This window comes from Oryza sativa, chromosome 3 (assembly GCF_034140825.1).
Source record: "Oryza sativa Japonica Group chromosome 3, ASM3414082v1".
NCBI lineage: Eukaryota > Viridiplantae > Streptophyta > Magnoliopsida > Poales > Poaceae > Oryza > Oryza sativa.
In genome coordinates, this window is record NC_089037.1 from 29461770 (window position 1) to 29481563 (window position 19794).

Consider the following 19794-nt stretch of genomic DNA (forward strand, 5'->3'; position numbering starts at 1 on the left):
CAACACACACATATATATTAATATGAAATAGAGGGATTATTTTATATCGTAATTTTTATATTTGAATTTGGTTGGATAGGTTCCACCATAAAAAAAACCAACCAGTTAAGCTATTGCTTAATTCATGATTGATCGAATATATAAGGAGTATAATTATATCAATGCATATATAAGTTAATGGTTGTTCGATATGTCTAACGCAATTGTGCTTTCAAAGTCTACTTTATACACAATACTGCCATGGCTTCCTCTTCCTTTGATAATATAATATATAGATAAATTCTCTAAGATAATTTGCACACAATATTGATAATTTCTTTTCACATTGTAACTATGAAGATAATCTCTCTAAAATAACTTGCACACAATATTAGTATAAATATAGAGATAATTCATATCTTATACATTATACCACTTAGTTTTCTATCTATTACTCTATCTTATAAATACGTAGATGATTAATTTAGAATGGAGGGAGTAGAAGCTAAGAGTTGTGTATTAAATTTAATTTGTTGGCTCGTGTTAAATTACATGAAAATCCCGTTCGTGAAGATAATACCTTTCTACTGTTTTTGCATTTAGAAATTTAGCTTGTATAAAACGGTGTTACAACTTGAAAATTGAAGCAAAAACATGATAAATTGCTAGTTTCCTACGGACGCTAAACGAGACCGCGACATTTCTAAACCCTTAAACCCTAATCCCCTCCTCGCTCCCGCCTCCATCCCTGCTCACCTGATTCCCCGACACCATCGCACCCAGCCGCCATGGCCTCCTCCTCCAAGCTCCTAGCCCTCACCCTCACCTCCTCCTTCCTCCGCTCCTCCCTCCTGCCCGCCCCGTCCCGCCGCCTCCCCACCGGCCCACTCCTCTCCCTCCGCTTCTGCTCCGCCGCGGGGGATGTCGCCGACGCTCCTGCCGCCGCCGCAGCACCAGATCATCCGTGGCCCGAGTGGGGCGATTTCCTCGAGAAGCTTCGGGCCAAGGGGTACTTCGAGCAGCCCACCCTCGCGTCTCGCGCTGATGCTGCGGAGGGGGAGGTGGCTGCGACCGCCGCGGCGGCGGCGGCGGCGGCGGGGGAGGACCCTGGGGCCTCGGCCGACAATTACCCATCCAAGGACCTGAACAGGTTGAAGAACGCATGCCTCAAGTTCGGCCGAGAGCGCTTCGATCTCCTCAGGTTATTTGCCCGTGAGATGGATGCCTTGCAATTTATTATCGCCTCGGTTCTGTGCATGAACTGGGCTTTAATTAGTTTAATACTTTGCTTAGTGGGTGAGGTTTTTGCGTTAGTCACGCACTTGAAATTGTTGCGGAAATGATCATGTCTGGTAGAAAAGCAGTAAGATTCGGTAACTTGGACATTCGTGAGCTGAGAGTAGTCAATTGTTCTCCCTAATCCCAATGTCCCGAGAATCCCATTAGCATGGCATGCAGTGTTGATTTTTCTGTGTCTACATTTTGGTTAGTAAGCTAAATGGTTTGTTTTGCCTTTCTCCTCTATGATTATTGTGCATGTTTGGTAAGAACTTGTCGATGATCACGTCCCTAAGCATGAACTCATTTCATAGTGCTATTTTATTAAATACAAAATACATTTTATCCAGAGAAGCTATAATATAAATGAAAGCTGGAGTCATGTGTGTCAGTGGTATAACTGATTCTTTGGACTGTTTGTGCCCACTACTTTTGCAAGTACTCATTTCTTTCTATGTTGGTTGGATCTTAATTTGACTGGATTATTGGGCCAGTGTCCTTCCCAAGCAGGATATCCGTGCTATTGTTGAGTGTGGCTGTCCTAACATCTTCCGGAAGCCTGTGAATTCTGCAAAAAGACTCAGAGAGTTTCTTCAGATTGATGAAGGAGATGTAAGTTAATTGTTCTGTTCTGAACATACTGTATTGCCGTTCTTCCTGTAGTGGACTCTTGATTTTTTTCACAACTGTCACATTTCTCCCTGCGATGGACTTTTGACTTTTCCTCTATGCGTAACGTGCTGCTTCCTTTTCTCATAATTTACTTTGACTTTGCAAAAAACATTCACAATATTTTGTGCTTTATACAGGCCTGTAGTGCTTGCAAATTACGTGGATCTTGTGATAAAGCCTATGTCATTCCGAACGCTGAAGACGAAGCTCGTACTGTCGATGTTATGCGCATACTGCTAAATTATGCAATAGATCCAACCAGCCTTTCAGGAGAAAACTCTGTTAATGGTGGTGTTCAAGAATCTGCGAGAAAGCTTCTTTCAGAGCTTACTATGCTTAGCGACACAACAATTGATCCATCAATTCCTAAACCTGTATTCCAAACTTCTAGCAAGACCAAAACTTTTGACAAGGGCATTGCAAAGCCTAAGTTCTCAGCTGGAAAGGGTAGGGAAACAACTGAAACAGAAATGAAGAAGGGTGATTGGCTTTGCCCAAAGTAAGTCTTTTATGGTATAGTACTATAGTAACTGGGTGTTATGCTTCCATGCCTATTGTTATGAACCTTTATTTTATGAGTAAATTCCAGAAAACCTTACGGTTTATGGTCAAAGTTGCAGAAAACCACAGGTGCTATGATTTGTGACACTTAACCACAGGTCTTATGGTCAATGTTTCATAAAACCCCACCTTATTCAAATCTTGATTAGTTTCAGCATGTTTGAAACATTTTTTTCAATGTAGCGAAGAGTTAAACTATCAGCCTTAGTCAAGAACTTAATAATTAAAATTTTCATATGCACCATGTTTTAGAATTTTAAGTAAATTTGTGCTCAACATACATAGGTCATAGGGGTGAGGATTTGTGAAACTTTAGAACCATAATACCTGAGATTATGTGTCACCAGTCATAATACCTAGGGTTTTATGCAACTTTGACCATAAAACATGGGGTTTCCTGAAATTTACTCTTACTTTATTTATATTTAACTGTCAGATTACACCGATACATTATCATATGAAATATGTGAGGGGCTAAGGGCATAAATTGGCCTTTTGATGATCCCCTCAGGTAGTTTATAAAACCAGGAATCAATACCATTGTTAGCACCAGTTATTTCTGACCAGGTTTATCACATTCTGATGAATTGCTTTACTTTTAGTGCTTGCCACAAGTAAAACACCATGAGTTTTTAGCTTTTCATCATGTTGCAGAAGGGCATCTTTGACTACCATTTTGGATTTCATTCTTATTCCCATTTGAATGCTGTTAACTAATTCATCTAATAAGCCATGCCATGACATTGGTTTGTATGCCTGTTTGTACCATAGAAATGTTGCTAATCATAATATAATGTTATGACTACACTTACAAAAACGATACTAACCTCTGTCCCAAAATGTAAGGGATTTTGGCAATGTAAATGCATAGCTTTCCCTTATATTTTTGGGACGGAGGTAGTACAACTCCTACATGGTTCTGTTTATTGAGTATTGTACTATTTGATAGCTAAGATTTTCTTTGGACTTAGCTTCTCTCAAGTTATTAAGCTTTCTGAATTTTTGTTTGAGCTGTGCTGTATGTGTTTGATTCTTGCGTAAGCTGCGAGTGTATTCTACTGTAGAATGAGAAAAAAAATAGTGCTAATAGACTTGGTCCAATATGCCTGGCCGCTTGGCAATACCATCAAGATGTCACTGTATAATGCTGTAGCATATGTTATCTACTGTTCTGTGTTAGGCATTGGGCCAGGAGGCCACGGCCGATGACCAGGCCCAAGGAGAGCCCTCTTCAGATGACGTGAACAGTACCCGCAAGGTACTGTAGCAGCTGTTAGAGTTAGTTGCTTGGAGATAAGATTAGATAGGATTAGGTGCCAGCCTATATAAGGGCTAAGTCTTTTGGAATTGAGTTTTATAAAGAAGGTTAAACTCTAGTTTCCCTCAAGTTCTCTCCAACCTATAATCTCCTCTCATCCCAATCAATCCGATGCCATTCGGCTATCTTCCCGGTGGTATTTACCCAATGAAATCCCAGCCCACAACATTCTGCATTATTAGCTTGAAGACTATTTGTTTGTGCAGAAACAGCCTATGTAAATTTGAACCAGATCCAGAAGTACTGATTATTTAAAGTAAGGCATGCTTGGAAGTACACGTTTGAAAATTCATATCTAATGTTGTGATATGATTACCTGTTTCCTACTTTGTCCACAATGCTCTGATTATTACAAGGTGGATACTAGGAGTAGAAAGAACCATTTCATACTAATCTAGGAGCCTTATTCCCGATGTTGTAGTTAAACCTATAGGATTCATTGTATGCTTGGTTGTAACAGTTTCTCAATGAGTGAATCCAGATAATCTGGGTTTCGGCTTGTAGTCGCTCTTTGGTACTCCCTCCGTCTTAAAATATAGCAATCTAGTACTGGATTAGACACAACCTAGTACACGAATCTAGACCTCCCTATCCAAATTCATAGTACTTGGTTTCTATATTTTGGGATGGAGGGAGTACATTTATAGTGTAAATATGTCTTTGCTTCAACAAAGAAAATTGCACGGTACTTAAAGTAAGTATTGAGTTAAATGGTTGGACAAGAAACCTCTAGTATTACTATGGACTTTACAATATTTGTAATGTTCTTTGTGGATCATAGAGGCACACCTCTTAGATGATATCAGGTTATGGTTAACTATGGTGTTAGAAGATTATGATATTATGGTGGCCTCTTTTATCGTTTACTTCACTGTTATTATTTTTATTCCCCATCCACAGTGTGTGTGCGTGGGCGTGTGTGTGTGTGTGTGCTGGACTGTTGATGCCTGGTTATGCCTTGTGAATGACCCTGTCCTAACATCCTCTCATTTTGGCAGTTGCAACTTCTTAAATTTTGCTCGAAATCGGCACTGCCTTGAATGCAAAGCAGATGGACCAAAGAAGATAGAAACAGCTACCACTGAAATGAAAACGGGAGACTGGATCTGTCCACAGTAACCATCGAATGCCATATTTGTTTTCTTGTACTGTTCAACATTATTATATATTTGCCTTGATAACTTATTTATTTTTGTTTCAGGTGCCACTTCATGAACTTTGCACGGAATAAGATGTGTTTTAAATGTGAAGAATCTCGACCAAAGAGGCAGCTCATCCCTGGAGAATGGGAGTGCCCCTCGTATGTTATACGACTACCTCAATCTTTCTTACTGTTCATCTCCTCAACACGCTAACTAGACATCATCTCCTCCTATAGATGCAGCTTTGTGAACTTTCGACGCAACAAGGTCTGCTTGAAGTGCAAGCATGAAGGCCCCGAAAATGATACCCATGACAGCCAGCACGGACACAATAGGTGGAGGAACACGAGAGGGGCTGACAGAAGTAGAAGTTTTGATGACTCTTTCGATCGGGAGGACGATGGCTCTGATCCAGACGAAGGCGAGCGCAGACGTGCCAAAGTGCGCACTAGGGCAGCATCAACCCTGGGGAGATCCACTGGCAAGAGCAAAATTTTTGACTCGATTCATGAGGATGGTAACGGTAGGGAGGATGACAGCGAGGATGTCCTGCCGTACGAAGGGCAGCGCAGGCATATTGTGAGCAAAAGGGCGACACCAGCACAGAGGAGATTCACTGCTGGTAGAAGCGAGGATATTTGATAGTCTGATAGATATATATAACTTCGATATTTTTCCATGTAGCGTATAGTTTCATTATGTACTGTGTACTATTTACTCGAGCACTTTATGGTTAGACTAGCTTGGTTGTAATTCATACTGCTTAGTTCCAAATAAGTTCATTTTTTATCAATCCCATAAATACCACTACAAAACAAAAAAAAAACTAGAATACTTCTACTTTATCAAATCTTAATGTAATTATTTCGGATTTTGGAGCTGTTCAGATTGTAGCCAAAATAAACCTTATTGAATTTTGGCAATTTGGCAATATTGCCAAAATTTTAGCAGAATTTCTTATGTATTTACTAAAATTTGGTAAAAAAACTAAATGGATGCACATATTTGACAACTCTACCAAAAAAATAGTATGGTTTGAAATGACATCAATCTGAACGAGCCTTTTATCTACTTCTAATACAGTATGTTCTACTTTCACAAACTTCAATACAATGATTACTCTAAAATTAAATTTATTTTGGGACAAATGGAAAGAGCTAAAAATAAACTTACTATGGAGTATGGATGGAGCAAGTCATTTTGATCTCCATATGCTCCGCTGTTGACATCTAATAAACATATTGGATGTTACCTGTAGTTCAGGTCTGCAGGCAAACAAGATTTGAGTACAAGATTTTTTTATTTTTTCACGTCTTGACAAGTTTTGTTTGTCGTTGATGCTGTTTGTCGACGACTCCAATGACTGCCAATCTGCCTTTAGCAAATCTTGGTCGTTCTACCAAACGTTTTGGACTATATGGTGTACTCCGTAACTGGCGAAGTTGACGATACTCTTTCACACTTGTCTTTCACTAGAGCGTTTGATGTTGGAATGGACGCTCAAATAGGACGGAAAATAATATAAAAAAACGTACTGCATTGACGTTGTTAATCATTTCCCATCGCAGGACAAGACATGATAAACTTATAAAGAAATTTACAACTGCACTTAACACTGATGATGTGGTGAAAGGTAAATCTTAACAGTACAACCCCTCTACAAAGGAAGTAGAGTAGAAAGGAACAGGGAAGACTGCAAATCCATCTCCATGTAGTCGTATTTTTAAGATGGAACTACAACCAGCCTTATTAACACCAAAGGAAAAACAGAGACTAAAATCTAGCTGACTGAAGTCACAAGACCTATACGCCTATAGGCAACATCACAAGTCGCAACGGAAGCTCTCAGCTGGTCAGCTCATGGATCAACTGAAGAGCTCAGATGGATTCCCTCAGGACCAGGTTGATGCCGAACGAAGCCGTGCAGATGATCAACCCAAAGATCGCCAAGAAGTTCAGCCCCCTGAAGCATTTGCCAAAAAATTAATCCGACCAGGTTAGAACCACTATGATCGATCAGAAACCAAGATATGAGATGGTTGACAAAGTGATAGGTGTGCCATTTGGTGCAAATTCAGATGAAACTTCAGTTCAAGTGATCCTTTCTTTGCTACTCAATGCAAAGGACACCGATAGACTAGACTATCATAACTGTGGTGATTGGTGCAGGGTTGCAATCTGCATTACCCACTGACGTACGAGTCAACCCATAATTAATAGCGATTTAGCAACGACTCGAGCAGTCTGAAGTCTGAAGTCTGAAGTCTGGACACACCTTATATATACCTCTTGAAATGAGTAATGAAATACTAAATATGTAAACTTTGGAAGTTTCATCAACGTCGTGCCAACAAGTAGCTGCGATCTTTGACAGATTATAAAATGAAGAGATGGGGACATTTGCACGATCCGTACCATGTTGAATAGTATACTGTATGATCCACTTCAAAGCTACTCCACGTTGTCACCCACTCCTCAATCTTGACATATCACCAATTAAACACGCACCTTTGACATTTTTCTTTGGTGTACTACACCTACTGTATCCTCCACTTAATTGAGCATTGACCACCTACCCCACTTAATACCATCAGTACTTGGGGAACCATTCATAAATGAAGTCAAAGTTCAGACTTCAGAGTGTTGGCTGATTGGTTATTGCTACCCAAGAAACGAACAGGACTAGCATTCTAGAAATCAAGGTTAAGTTTGAACTAGCTATGCATACGAATCATCTTTCGTTAGAGCGACAGTTTAATTACCAGCACAGCACACAGAATAAATCTCCAGTAGGAAAATTCGCAAAAAGAAACGTACCCAATCTTGAGGCGGTTGTCCGGGATGCCGGTGGCGTAGCCCTTGAAGTAGAAGAACCTCGCGACGGCGTAGAACACCCCGAGCCCCGCGGCGACGAGCGGGTGCTGCAGCCCGCCGACCAGCAGCGTGACGAAGAACAGCGGCATCATCTCCAGCGAGTTCTGGTGCCCCCGCTGCACACACCACCAAAATTCTCATCGGTCAGAAGAACGGATCGAGGAGCAATCTCGGGGTTGGGTGGGGCGACAGACTGACAGACCTGCACGCAGTTGAAGAGCTTGGCGTCCTTGTTCTCCGACTCGACCGCGTACATGGTGGGGTAGAACACCTTGTACCTGATGGCAGCAGCATCAGCCAAGAACATTCAGAGAAAATCCCAATCGAAAATTCTCTCCAAATCAAGACGAGCGAGAGCAATGAACCAAATCTGGGAGGGGCGTAGACTCACTTTCTGCGGGCCTTGCCGACCTGGAAGCTCATCCAGAAGTTGAGGAACGCGTAGGCGACCAGCGCCAGCACCACGTACCCGTATTCCTTGGTCAGCTCGATCGACACCGCCATGGCCGTCAAATTGTTGCGATTTCTTCTTCTTCTCGAGAGGGAATGGAGATTGGAGAGGAGGAGGGGATTGTTTGTTTATGGATTATAATGGGTTTTTGGATTTGGATTTGGAGGCTGTGCGGCGTGGATGCCTATCTTATACGGGCAGCGGGTGCGTCTAGAAGGTTCCAGAATCTTGTTCTGTGCCTGCCCTCCGGCCCAAGAAAGCTCTGACCAATTCCTTGGACCTATTGGGCCACTGCTCTTTATTTTTTTTCACTTTTTTTTCTTTCTATTAAAGATCTTTTTTTTTTCATGAGGACAGATGATGCTTTGGTTGTGTGGAAAGAAAAGGATCGATCGATTTGGAGATCGTTTTTGCTACTGTTTGAGTAAATTTTGTCCAAAGTCAACGGTAGATCCGTTTTTTTCAATACGTCATGCCTGATGCGATATTGCTAACGGATCCTCTCTGCAAGGGATATTTCAGTGTGTTTGAACGAGACCAGCACCCGTAGGCCGTAGCCCGCGACTCCACGACGTGGCTTTCCAAAAATCAAAGTGAAATGACTTCTCAAGATTGCCGTCTTGAATTCATCGGCATATTGGCAATTGGCATAGCATTTCGTTCTTTTTTGGAGACCACGAGCACGGACAACTCGAGGTTTACGTTTGGAATGTCTCGCCGCAACGAGATGTGCTATTTCTGTTCTTGTTCTAAAATATATAGTTACCTAATATCTTGTTGCTACTTCTGTTCTAAAATATATAGTTACATAATATTGATCGATAAGGATTTGTATATATTCATAATAATAAGATATGTCACATTTGATACTAAGTTGCTATATTTTTAAACAGAGGTAGTAAATTATTTCCATTTATTTAGCAGAGGGAGAGAGTAATAGAGCCTGAGATTACAGATCAGAAGAGCATGCAGACGCATAGAAGCTTTGGAATTAATAAGGTGAGTTTTTCTCTGATGAGTTCTTCAGAAAAGATAAAAGCTTGCCTGCTATATTTCTGATTCATCGATTACCAGATCAATCCATATTTCGAAACTATATATATGATGAAACAGTATAGTTAGTACATCATTTTCAAGTTTACGAGATAGACTCGCTAATTTCGTGCCTGCGTCATGGCTGATCGATGTGTGCTTACGGTAAGACAATGGTTGTTAAGTCTTCCATTGGTCTCTCAAAATGTATTTTCCACGCGCAGCTGGTAGAGCAGCTAGAGTTATTAACAACCAAACCATGGTCAATTTGATCGTACTCTTGCAGCACAAGTCGCAAAGAGTTCTGTATGACTTAAATTTTAAATTCAGAAAAGCCCAAGCCAGTGTACCAAATGTCTACTCTACATGATGCCAAAGAAATTGACGGGACGTCAACAGAAGATTTGGATCAGATTTAGTACCAACTAATCGGCTGGTTAGTCATGTGACTTACAATTATTATATCTCCATGTTCAGATCATCAAAGTCCTAAGAACATTCGTCAGTGCGCAATGTCCGGTGTTGCGGTGTTCCCTAATCGGTAATCGGCGTTGCGCTAACAAAATCACCATATACTACTCCCTCCGTTCCATAAAATAGAGAATTTTAAGTTTTTGCTTGCACTGTTTGACCACTCGTCTTATTCAAAAAGTTTGTGCAAATATAAAAACAAAAAATTATGTTTAAAGTAATTTGGATAATAAAGTAAGTAAAAAAAAATAATTCCAATTTTTTTTTGAATAAGACGAGTTGTCAAATAGTACAAACAAAAACTCAAAATCCCTTATATTATGGGACGGAGGGAGTAATAGATAACACTAAGGCTGTGTTTAGTTCCACACTAAAATTGAAAGTTTGAAGAAATTAAAACAATGTGACAGAAAAATTGAAAGTTTACGTGTAGGAAAGTTAAAGTTAAAAGTTTGAAGAAAAAAATGGAATCTAAACATAGCCTAACTGCTATCTTCGCTAAAGAATTTGCAGTAGATATCATCATCAGTGGCAAAGACAGGGACTTCTCTTCAGATTTCAGAACAAACGCATCTTGTCAGCGTCAACAATGCACACACAATTGGCAAACCGAGTCGTGTCACACCGGCATAGAACAGCTAGAGAATCCTCTAATCAATCATCCAAAATGCTAAAAACTGAGAACGAACCGGATGGAACAAGATAGAGAGAGTGTGACATTTCACAGCATTTTCGCTCGATCGAGACGTACGAAACAGTCTTGACATGTTTCTCCCTCAGTCACACGGCGGTGACGACCATCTTCATGCCGAGGTTGCAGTGGCCGTAGCGGGTGCAGACGAAGAAGTTGTCCCCCCTGGCGAGCCTGACGCTGTCGGAGCCGGAGGTGTAGTACCTCGAGAACGGCGGCGGGTTGCAGTCGGCGTACCCGTCTTCGTCGACGGCCACCACGTTGTGCATCCACGGCAAGTACCTGAACACTGCCATGTCCGCAAAACGGTTTCAGTTACAGCTGGCTTTGTCTGATCGATGAGAAAAATGTTCAGAGATTGATCGAAATGTTCAGAGATAAGTACTCCTATGATTTACCGAGGATGTCGCCGGCGTGGAACTTCTTGCCGCTGGGCCAGCTCCCGCTGCCGAGGGACCAGCCGAGGCTGTCGCCGACGTAGTAGGTGGCGGCGTCGGCGACGCCGCAGCCGGAGAGGAAGATGCAGCTCACGACGACGGCGAGAAACGCGACGGCGACGGCGCCTCGCATTGCACTGCCTCTTCCCCGAGCCATCGATGCCACTATCTCACTGGTCACTCACTCACTCACTGACTGCAACCACTACACTGGTTGGGTCTTGAGCTCTTGGCCTGATGCTTCTGCCTGGAAACTGGGCAAAGGAAGAGAAATCTCTGCACTAGCTGGGGCCTGGAGGTAACGATGCCATTGCCGTTGCCATTCTATAGTGAGCTGAAGTACTCCTACGGAGGCTGGAGTGCAGTGTCAGTGTGTAGCTGGAGGCTGGCTGGTTGCCAATGCCGGGGGAGAACCAATGCCAAGTCTGGATTTCTGATAATCAATGCTGTGCAGAGAGGGCAAGCAGCGGTGACAGAAGACTGTAAAAAGTGTAGCAGTAAATGTGTATAGCTTCAATGCCGAGCATAGGACACGGGCCCGTGATCACATGACTCACGAGTTTTCACAGTCACAGCTGCAGGGCTATCGGGTTGTAGTCCATCGCATTGGGTGCTACGGCCGCGCAGCGCTACGAGTAAAGAAGAAAGAGCAAATCTTTTCTTGTTGTCTTCAAGAAATATATCCAGTCGCCGGCTCGCCGCCGGCCGACGGATCCGCCGGAAGGGCACCATGGCAACAGCCGAGCAACAATTTGTCATCGCCTACTATTCCGTACCGGCCCGCTACAGAAACGGGCCGTGCCGAATGGCGGCCCAAGCACGGCACGGCCCACGAGCTCCCGTGCCCGTGCAGTGCTGGGCTGGGCCGTTGGGCCGTATCCTGGCCCATTTTGCCACCAGGATCCCTAGTTCTCTAGTCCCTAGTCCCTACTAGTGGACTGGACCGTAATTTTTCAGATAGGTCCTTGATCCAACGGCTGAAATATGCAAACAGGTCCCTGTGGTCGGTGGTGTGGGAGTCCGACGCTCTCCCAGCTCTCCGCGCCCCTCGCCGCCGGCGGCCGTTTGCCGTCGCGGATGAGATCGCCATCGGTTTCCCTCTCCAAATCAAGCCCCAATGCCGCCTTATTCTTCATGCCTAACGCAGCCCAGCTCAGCTACGCCCGGCACGCAGGCCACTACGATTCCTCGTTGACGACGCCCTCCCTTCCCCTTCACGCGTCGGCGGCCCAGATCCGGGCGAGTCCTCATCGTGGCGGGCAAGGGGATTCAAAGGAAAATTTGTAAGAGGTTGGAGTTCTTGCTAGCTTTAATCTAAAATCTTTATAGGATTGTCCATTTCAGAGGAGTTGATAGGATTCGATCTTTTTCTTTCAAAGGCTCACAGAGAAGTTTTTTCTATGGAGCTGAAATTCTTATGTTTTGTTTTAAGTCAAACGGGGCCTTAAAAAAACAACACACCACCCTGGTAAAAAGAACAGCACCTGGATCAACCTGACAATGAGTCAATGACTCAGGATAAAATAAGCCGATCAGCTGTAGGAATTTGGACTGGAGTGGATGGGTACGACTTATCTGATGGTGAAATTTTCCTTTTTCTAAAGAAGATGGGTAGCGTACATGGTGATGGTACAAAAAATTACCCAAAAAAATTATGCCTTCTGAAAAGGATCCTTGAAAACCTCCATGGAAATACGATGGATGCTGCTGCTTCATACCTCGGACAACCAAAGGGGAGAGGAGTAGCAGGCTAGCAGCCATGGCAGAAGGTGCTTTTCTTTCTAGCCTCGTTGACCGTCTAAGCACCACAGCCTTGTCGGGGATCACCTCGTTGTGGGGCGTGAAGGAGCAGGTGGATTCACTGATTCACGAGCTCCAGGCAGTGGAATGCTTCCTCAAGGATGCCGACCTGAGGGAGATCCGTCGGCAAGCCACATCCAACAACAACTGGTTCTGGTTACACTCCCTCAGAGATGCCGCCTACGACGCCGAGGACCTCATCGAGAGCGTGGAGCTCCATGAGGGGAGGTATCACACTCTGAACCCTCTCCTCCAGCCCTTGAACTCTTACAGATTTGCCAAGCAAATCAACGAGATCAAATCCAGATTCCAATCGATCATAGATGGTTGGGCCAAGAATGCTTCCATGTTACGTGAGCTAAGGGATATGAGCAGCAGCAGCAGTAGTGTCACGTCTGCTGCCGATTCCTTGTGGAGGCGTTCTTCTTGCCACCTCGGCGACGACGTCGTTGTTGGTCGGGAGGAGGAGGCCGGCATGATCATCGATAGATTGCTGCGCTGCACAGCACACCGTGAAGTGGTTGGGATAGTGGGGATGGGAGGGGTCGGAAAAACCACACTTGCATCTCTGGTTTACAATAAGGTTTCTGCAATCCAAACAGGGGGCACCTCATTGCGTCCTGATTCACCGAAAGGAACGAGCTCTCGAAGTAGTGTGGAGATGTATTTTGATGCTTGTGCTTGGGTTCCAGTTGGGCAGAACGCAGATGCTTTAGGCCTCTTGAAGATCACATCAGCTCAAATTGGGGTTGAGTTGAACTCGACACAGGTAGCTGCAGCCAAAAATGCCATGTTCAGGTTTCTGCAGCATAAGAAATACTTGATTGTACTAGATGACATATGGACGACAGAAACTTGGCTTGAATTAAGCGAAGCTTTCCCCAAATCTACGAATGGAAGCAAAATCTTGCTGACCACTCGCTCCAAGGAAATTGCGGTTTCTGCTGACCCATCTTCCCTTCCCTATGAGCTAGATCCACTGAGTGAAGAATTGAGCTTTCAGCTATTCATTACCAAAGTTTTTGGGTTGAATCATGTTGACACAACAAGTTGTCCACCACAGCTCAAGGATGTAGGGCACCAACTTTCGAAGAAATGCGGAGGGTTGCCTCTTGCTCTTGTGGTATTGGGAGGACTATTATCTGGGAAGGAAAAGCAATTCGAAGTTTGGAGGAATATATTGAAGAGCATGAAGTGGAGCAACTACGAAGCTGGGAATCAGTGCTTGGAGATACTGGCCTTAAGCTACAGCTGCTTGCCTTATCATATGAAGCTGTGTTTCATGTATCTAGGTGCTTTCAAAGAAGAAACTGAAATCAGTGTCTCTAAACTGATAAAACTATGGATCGGAGATGACTTTATACCTCAGCAAGATGGAAAAACAAGAGAGGAAACAGCAAATGACTATTTACGCGAACTCATACAAAGGTGCCTAGTTCAACCTTTGTTGCCTGCGCATAAGCAGGGTTTCAAAAGGGTCCGCATTCATGGCCTATTATGTGAGCTAGCAAGATCAGAAGCAAGAGAGAGTCGATTCTTTTATTGTGAAAATGGTGATGCAGTCTCAAGAGCAGAAGGAAAATACTATCGTCGTCTCGCTCTCCATACCAAACTTATTGCATTTCATGAACTAAGTAACAGTGAGAAGCTAAGATCTCTGCTAATATTTCCAGGAGTAATTGAATCTTGTGTGATTACTGTTGGTCATCAAGCATTAAGGCCTTTTAGCAGGGCATTTTGTCACGCTTTCTTTTTGTTTCCTCTGTGGGGTTTCCAGCACAACATCTTGGAACAGTTAACAAGCATGCAATACATAAGAGTTCTTGAACTTGAAGGACACGAGAGATTGGCATGTGATCTTAAAAGTGTCCAAAGTAATCTGAACCATTTGAGATACATGAGCCTGAGAAATACTAATCTTGGTGAATTTCCATTTCCGGAAAGCAATTTTCCGTTGCTACAAACACTTGATATAAGGGGGACGTTTATTAGAAAGCTTCCAGGTATATTGGAGAGCCTTGATACTCTTCGGCACATCTACCTGAATTGGAGGGTATCTCTTGACATAAGACGCCTTACCAATTTACAAACATTACATGGAGTCATAATTCTCCCCAATTCACAAGCTGAAAGGAACTTAATGGCATTAACAAATCTGAGGAAACTACGTTTTAGGACCTGGCGGGGAGTTGAATACAGACCAGAGTCCCCAAATGGGTTTGATATTGATCGGTACAATGCACAATCGAGTATGGGGAATGAAAACCACGCACTAGCCGAATCTCTGAGGCAGCTAGGGAATCTCCATTCAATATTTATAATGATGCCGTTTGCCTCATTTCAACCAATTACTTCAGATATAGTTCAAGCAGTGACGAGCCATGAGCAACTTCATAAGCTAAAACTACAAGGAAGAGTACATCGCAATCTCCTGCTAGAAGATCCACATTTCAGTTGCATCAAAAGCATCACATTATCTGGCTCGTGGATTGTTTTGAGCCCGATGGAATCACTAGGCTCACTCACAACTCTTTATGAACTCAAGCTAAAGGATGACGCGCTCCGGTGCTCAGAGGTCTCATGTTTACAAAACAGTTTCCCTGAGCTGCGGTACCTGAAAATCAGTGGACTAAAGAAGCTTAGGGTGTTCCATGTGGGGAATGGCTCATTTCCGAATCTCACCCGCTTCTCCATCCACGACTGTACAGAATTCCTTAGCACGGTTGAGGTTATGGAGCATGCTACAAGACTGCAAGTTCTGAAAATTAAGGAAATGCCGTCAGTCCTGCCTGATGTTACAGATTTTTGCCACAGCAGAAACATCAACCTTATCAGCTGATCTGGCATCAAAGTTATGTATAGTTGACACCATTACTGCAAACACCGTTTATTTTTTTATCTCGTTCCTTTTTAGTAAAATTCAGCTCAGGTTCTTCTGAGTTCTGATGGCAAGAAAAAAGAAGGCTTAGCTGATCTGATGACAAGAAACCATACAACGTTCCAGGAGAACATGATCCAAAGCCAGGAGTCCAGCACATGATAGCTGTTTAATTTCTTTGCTTGAGCTCAATGTAACCCAATTGTACATGGAAAAAGAGTAATGCTAGATATTTGGTGTAAACTTTGCAATATTATTGTCTACTAATTATTCTCTGGAGATAGATGATGTCAGTAAACTGTAGTAGAATTGGTGATGAGAAGTGAGAGTTGTACAGTTAAGTGTTGTGGCCACATGTTTTTCAGGAGTTCAGAAATGAACTGGTATACCGAATTGGTTCAGAAGTTCCCACTGCCGTCTTGAATAACAGAAATTGCATACTTCACACTATGAGACTCGAGAACAAAGGCTTCATTACTAGAAGGCCTAGCGAATGAATAGTAAAAAAAAATGTTTCATTACTAGAAGGCTTACTAGAGCACACCCGCGCACACTGTAGATCGTAGTAAAACATACAAGTATTGTCATCAAGCATTTGCCTGTAATTTCTAATGCTTCGATCTACAATGTCTGGCAGAGTTTGCAAGTAGTCAATGGACTTGGGTTACACTAGGCCTGAACTGAACTTGTAGCTATGAAATCTGAATTCTTTCCAGCCAGAACGAGCATAACTATAAAATAGAAATTGTTTGTTCTTGTGTGAATAAAATTGCTGTTATTCAAGACGGCAGTGCGAGCTTCTCAATGTTGAAACTAAACATTTGACTGTTATTAGCTTCTGCACCAATTAGTTATACCAGTTCACTGAACTTCTTCTCTCAACTGCCACAGACGAATGTAGGATGGTACAAACATGCATGAACCATCGCATTCACACAAAGCAATTTTCAGAACCTTGTACTACATATATACGGCTGGGCCAGAACGCAGCTGTTTGGCTTTTATTAAATTCTTCTCAAAATACACATCACATAAATCATATATTCCTCTCTATACTTGCCAACAATCAACTAACCTGCAACAAAGCAGAGGCCTAAACACGAAGACGGTCATTCAGCAACGTAGGACACTGACAGAATTATTGGATCTACTTCCCGGATATTTAGAGATTGCCACTACTACATTCGATCCCGCCGGACTCCGGCGACCGGCCGGCCGATCAGGCGGCGGTGACGGCGATCTTCATGCCGGCCTGGCAGTGGCCGGGGAAGCTGCAGATGAAGTAGTTGGTGCCGCGCGCCAGGGTGACGCGGTCGCTGCCCGACTTGTACACCTTGGCACCCCTCGGCGCGCTGCACGACTTGTACCCCGCCGCGTTCACCGCCACCACGTTGTGCGCCGACGGGCTGTACTTGAACACTGCAACACGCATGGATACGCACAACATTCGTCACATTGATGAGATCATGAGAGCGATGCGAGATATATGCAATCGTGTCAAGATTATTATCTCCCGATTAACATTTGATTAGCAGTAATCATCGATCTACAGCCTAATCACATTTGGGTATTCAGGCATGTAAAAAATTCCTCAAGTTCGTTATGTGAGGACACTTTGGGCATTCAGAAAAAAATGGATCGGGGTAACGACGATGGTATATTTTTCTAGGATAAAGGTTCGTCAATGGCAAAACATCGAACATGGCATTTGTCTGTGGCCGTGTGCTTACAAGGGGAAAAATACAATGCTCTGTTGCAGCCTGTAGAGGCAGTTTTGTGCACGTCACACACAGTAGACGCCGAACTCGTCAAGCGAAAGAGATATTTACAAAAACCATCCATAAGTCACTTAAAACTTAACATTTCACATTATAAGTTATTTTATTAAATACGCATTGACTACTCAATTTTGTTCTAAAGACCATCCCACTGCACACATGTTTAACCATATCAATATATTTTTATAAATTGTGAGCCGTCAATACGATCTTTATTGAATTTAAATACTTATAGGAGTATAGTCTTGACCTTTTTTTAGAGATTCTACATTGAAATATGAATAATAAGTCTAATGCAAGTACTTATCCAAGATTGGCTTAGCTAGCTTAACCTTTGATGGTTCTACATCAGTGATACGGGGCCCTTTCAGTTCAGTAAGTGCACATTAGTGTTTTTTACAATAATTTCTAGGGGTGAACAGTTGCAACTAAATAATTTATGGGGCGGCTTTCTGTAAATTTCCCCCAAAATAAAAGTTGGGATAGTCGCTAGTGCCAAGCAAAGCAACCAGCCAACCATATGCACACGCCGAGCCGCGAGTGGTTGCTCGATCGACCAGGTCCAGGTGCAATGCAATCGGTCAGTTGGTGACTCATTCATGAGCCGCAGTGCAGTAGTCGTACGTGTGTCACGTAAACAGTTAGGTAGCGCACCACTTACGCGCCGCGCTAGTTGGCGACACGAAAACGGTTTAAAAAAAGAGAAAGCGTTCAAACGACACGATCGACGAGAAACTGAATCGATCGATCGAACTCACCGAGCACGTCGCCGGCGCGGAAGCGCTTGCCCCTGAGCCAGCCGCCGGAGTTGAAGCCCCAGCCGCCGCGGTCGCCGACGGTGTACACGGCCGACTCGGCGAGCTCGCCGTGGAGGAGCACGCAGAGGAGGACCATCGCCAGCACGGCGGCGTTGCGTCGTCCTGCAGCACTGCCCCTTCCCTGAGCCATCGCCAGTAGCTGATCGCTTTGCAACAATTGACTGACCGTTTACTACTGATCTCAGCTAGGGGGTGCAAGTAGTGCTGAGCGAGTGAGTGTGAGGCGAGTGGTGGTAGTGCCCAAGTTCTGGCGACGCGAGCTTCCCTTTATAGGGGAGTAGTACACCCCACCCACCCACCGATAGCCATCACTGAACACACACTTACTCCTACATGCCATGAAATAAATAGGAAATTGATTAATTAACCAAAATTAGAGCTTGTGGCTGTCAATTGTACATATGTGTGAAAACTGTGAAACTGAGCTCAGCGACCGCGTGGGAATTGGGAATGATAGGATCTGCGACGCGCCGGCGACACAGTGCAACTAGCGAGCTAGCCTGGCAGCTGGGAGGAAACCACGACTTAGTGGGAGTGAATTTTAATCCCTCGAAGAGATATTCCTGTGTTTTTTTCCTTTCAAATTCGATACAAATAGTTAAAAAAAATTATAAAAAATTGATAATATAAAGTATATAGTAAAATCGATAGGTAATAAAAATTAAGTTTAAATACTCGGCTTTAGTGAAAAATTCAGATGTGATCCGTATAATACTATTCATATGCTGATATTTTTATATCTCGATATATGAGTTGAGTTTGAACTTAATATTTTGTGGGGTTATATAGATATGTTGTATAAGTGTTATTAAATTTTTCCACAATTTTTTATACTCCCTCCATTCCATTATATAAGGCGCAACTATTTTTTTTAAATGTTTCATAATATAATTAAGGAATACATGAATACATGCCATTAACTAGCATTTTCTTTCGAATCCTCCATACTCAATATATTTAATTCTATTGGTTGCATGAGTGATCCAAACTATGAGATGATAATAATTATTTCTTGGTCTTTAGATTAAGAGTGGTTGAGCCTTTTACTCCCTCCGTACTCATAAAGGAAGTCGTTTTGGACAGCGACACGGTCTCTAAAATACAACTTTGACTTCTTATTTCTATAAAAATATTTATTGAAAAGTGATATATGTATACTTTTATGAAAGTATTTTTCAAGACAAATCTATTCATATAATTTTTAAATTTTCAAACTCAACAATTTAAGAGTTATTCATGATTTATATTTCCAAGGTTTGACTTAAACATTGTCCTAAACGACTATCTTTATTAATACGGTGGGAGTATTTTGGAATGGAGGAAGTAACTATTTAAATAATTTTTAAGCAAATGAGGGATATCCCATCGAGTGATCAAAATAGTTTCCCGAACTTTGGTAGACCAACCACCCACATGGCGGCACCGAGAAGTGGACATAACTTTTGGACTAATAAACCACGAAAGTTGAGCGCAAGCTGGTCAAGGGCCGATCGAGAGGAAAAACGACGAGCAAAACACCGCTGCGATGGGAAAACGAAGAGACGACGGTGCGGGGTTGGGGCAATTGAGGGTACGAGTACGACGACTAATTTGTACTACGTACGACGCCGGTCG

General features: G+C 43.0%; 5 protein-coding genes across 5 annotated transcripts; 2 read left to right on the top strand and 3 right to left on the bottom strand.

Moving 5' to 3' along the window:
- Positions 1 to 723: 723 nt before the first annotated feature.
- Positions 724 to 5743, top strand: LOC4333869 (zinc finger protein VAR3, chloroplastic). Its single transcript, XM_015772645.3, has 6 exons — positions 724 to 1180; positions 1752 to 1869; positions 2067 to 2428; positions 4807 to 4923; positions 5010 to 5108; positions 5187 to 5743. The coding sequence occupies exons 1-6, from the start codon at positions 768 to 770 to the stop codon at positions 5590 to 5592; spliced, it is 1515 nt and encodes a 504-aa protein (XP_015628131.1). The 5' UTR covers positions 724 to 767; the 3' UTR covers positions 5593 to 5743.
- Positions 5744 to 6472: 729 nt separating this feature from the next.
- LOC4333870 (uncharacterized) lies at positions 6473 to 8437 on the bottom strand. Its single transcript, XM_015772501.3, has 4 exons — positions 8216 to 8437; positions 8027 to 8102; positions 7768 to 7940; positions 6473 to 6913 (listed from the first exon to the last, which is right to left on the bottom strand). The coding sequence occupies exons 1-4, from the start codon at positions 8326 to 8328 to the stop codon at positions 6829 to 6831; spliced, it is 447 nt and encodes a 148-aa protein (XP_015627987.1). The 5' UTR covers positions 8329 to 8437; the 3' UTR covers positions 6473 to 6828.
- Positions 8438 to 10303: 1866 nt separating this feature from the next.
- Positions 10304 to 11379, bottom strand: LOC4333871 (basic blue protein). The gene is made up of 2 exons (XM_015774676.3): positions 10868 to 11379; positions 10304 to 10758 (listed from the first exon to the last, which is right to left on the bottom strand). Exons 1-2 carry the CDS (start codon positions 11061 to 11063, stop codon positions 10559 to 10561), a joined length of 396 nt encoding a protein of 131 aa, XP_015630162.1. The 5' UTR covers positions 11064 to 11379; the 3' UTR covers positions 10304 to 10558.
- A 536-nt stretch (positions 11380 to 11915) lies between these two features.
- Positions 11916 to 16997, top strand: LOC9269265 (probable disease resistance protein At1g59620). Its single transcript, XM_066308768.1, has 2 exons — positions 11916 to 12196; positions 12286 to 16997. Exon 2 carries the CDS (start codon positions 12666 to 12668, stop codon positions 15543 to 15545), a length of 2880 nt encoding a protein of 959 aa, XP_066164865.1. The 5' UTR covers positions 11916 to 12196; positions 12286 to 12665; the 3' UTR covers positions 15546 to 16997.
- LOC4333872 (chemocyanin) lies at positions 16554 to 18422 on the bottom strand. The gene is made up of 2 exons (XM_015773282.3): positions 18121 to 18422; positions 16554 to 17003 (listed from the first exon to the last, which is right to left on the bottom strand). The coding sequence occupies exons 1-2, from the start codon at positions 18308 to 18310 to the stop codon at positions 16804 to 16806; spliced, it is 390 nt and encodes a 129-aa protein (XP_015628768.1). The 5' UTR covers positions 18311 to 18422; the 3' UTR covers positions 16554 to 16803.
- Between the last annotated feature and the right edge of the window lie 1372 nt (positions 18423 to 19794).

Coding starts and splice junctions, on each gene's coding strand:
- LOC4333872 (XM_015773282.3), bottom strand. CDS start 18,310: ATGGCTCAGGGAAGGGGCAGTGCTGCAGGACGACGCAACGCCGCCGTG. Junction 17,004..18,120: donor CCGCGCCGGCGACGTGCTCG/GTGAGTTCGATC, acceptor TGCGTGTTGCAG/TGTTCAAGTACAGCCCGTCG.
- LOC4333869 (XM_015772645.3), top strand. CDS start 768: ATGGCCTCCTCCTCCAAGCTCCTAGCCCTCACCCTCACCTCCTCCTTC. Junction 1,181..1,751: donor GAGCGCTTCGATCTCCTCAG/GTTATTTGCCCG, acceptor TTATTGGGCCAG/TGTCCTTCCCAAGCAGGATA. Junction 5,109..5,186: donor GGAGAATGGGAGTGCCCCTC/GTATGTTATACG, acceptor CTCCTCCTATAG/ATGCAGCTTTGTGAACTTTC.
- LOC9269265 (XM_066308768.1), top strand. CDS start 12,666: ATGGCAGAAGGTGCTTTTCTTTCTAGCCTCGTTGACCGTCTAAGCACC.
- LOC4333871 (XM_015774676.3), bottom strand. CDS start 11,063: ATGGCTCGGGGAAGAGGCAGTGCAATGCGAGGCGCCGTCGCCGTCGCG. Junction 10,759..10,867: donor CCACGCCGGCGACATCCTCG/GTAAATCATAGG, acceptor CGGACATGGCAG/TGTTCAGGTACTTGCCGTGG.
- LOC4333870 (XM_015772501.3), bottom strand. CDS start 8,328: ATGGCGGTGTCGATCGAGCTGACCAAGGAATACGGGTACGTGGTGCTG. Junction 7,941..8,026: donor AGCTCTTCAACTGCGTGCAG/GTCTGTCAGTCT, acceptor TGGTGTGTGCAG/CGGGGGCACCAGAACTCGCT. Junction 6,914..7,767: donor GACAACCGCCTCAAGATTGG/GTACGTTTCTTT, acceptor CAAATGCTTCAG/GGGGCTGAACTTCTTGGCGA.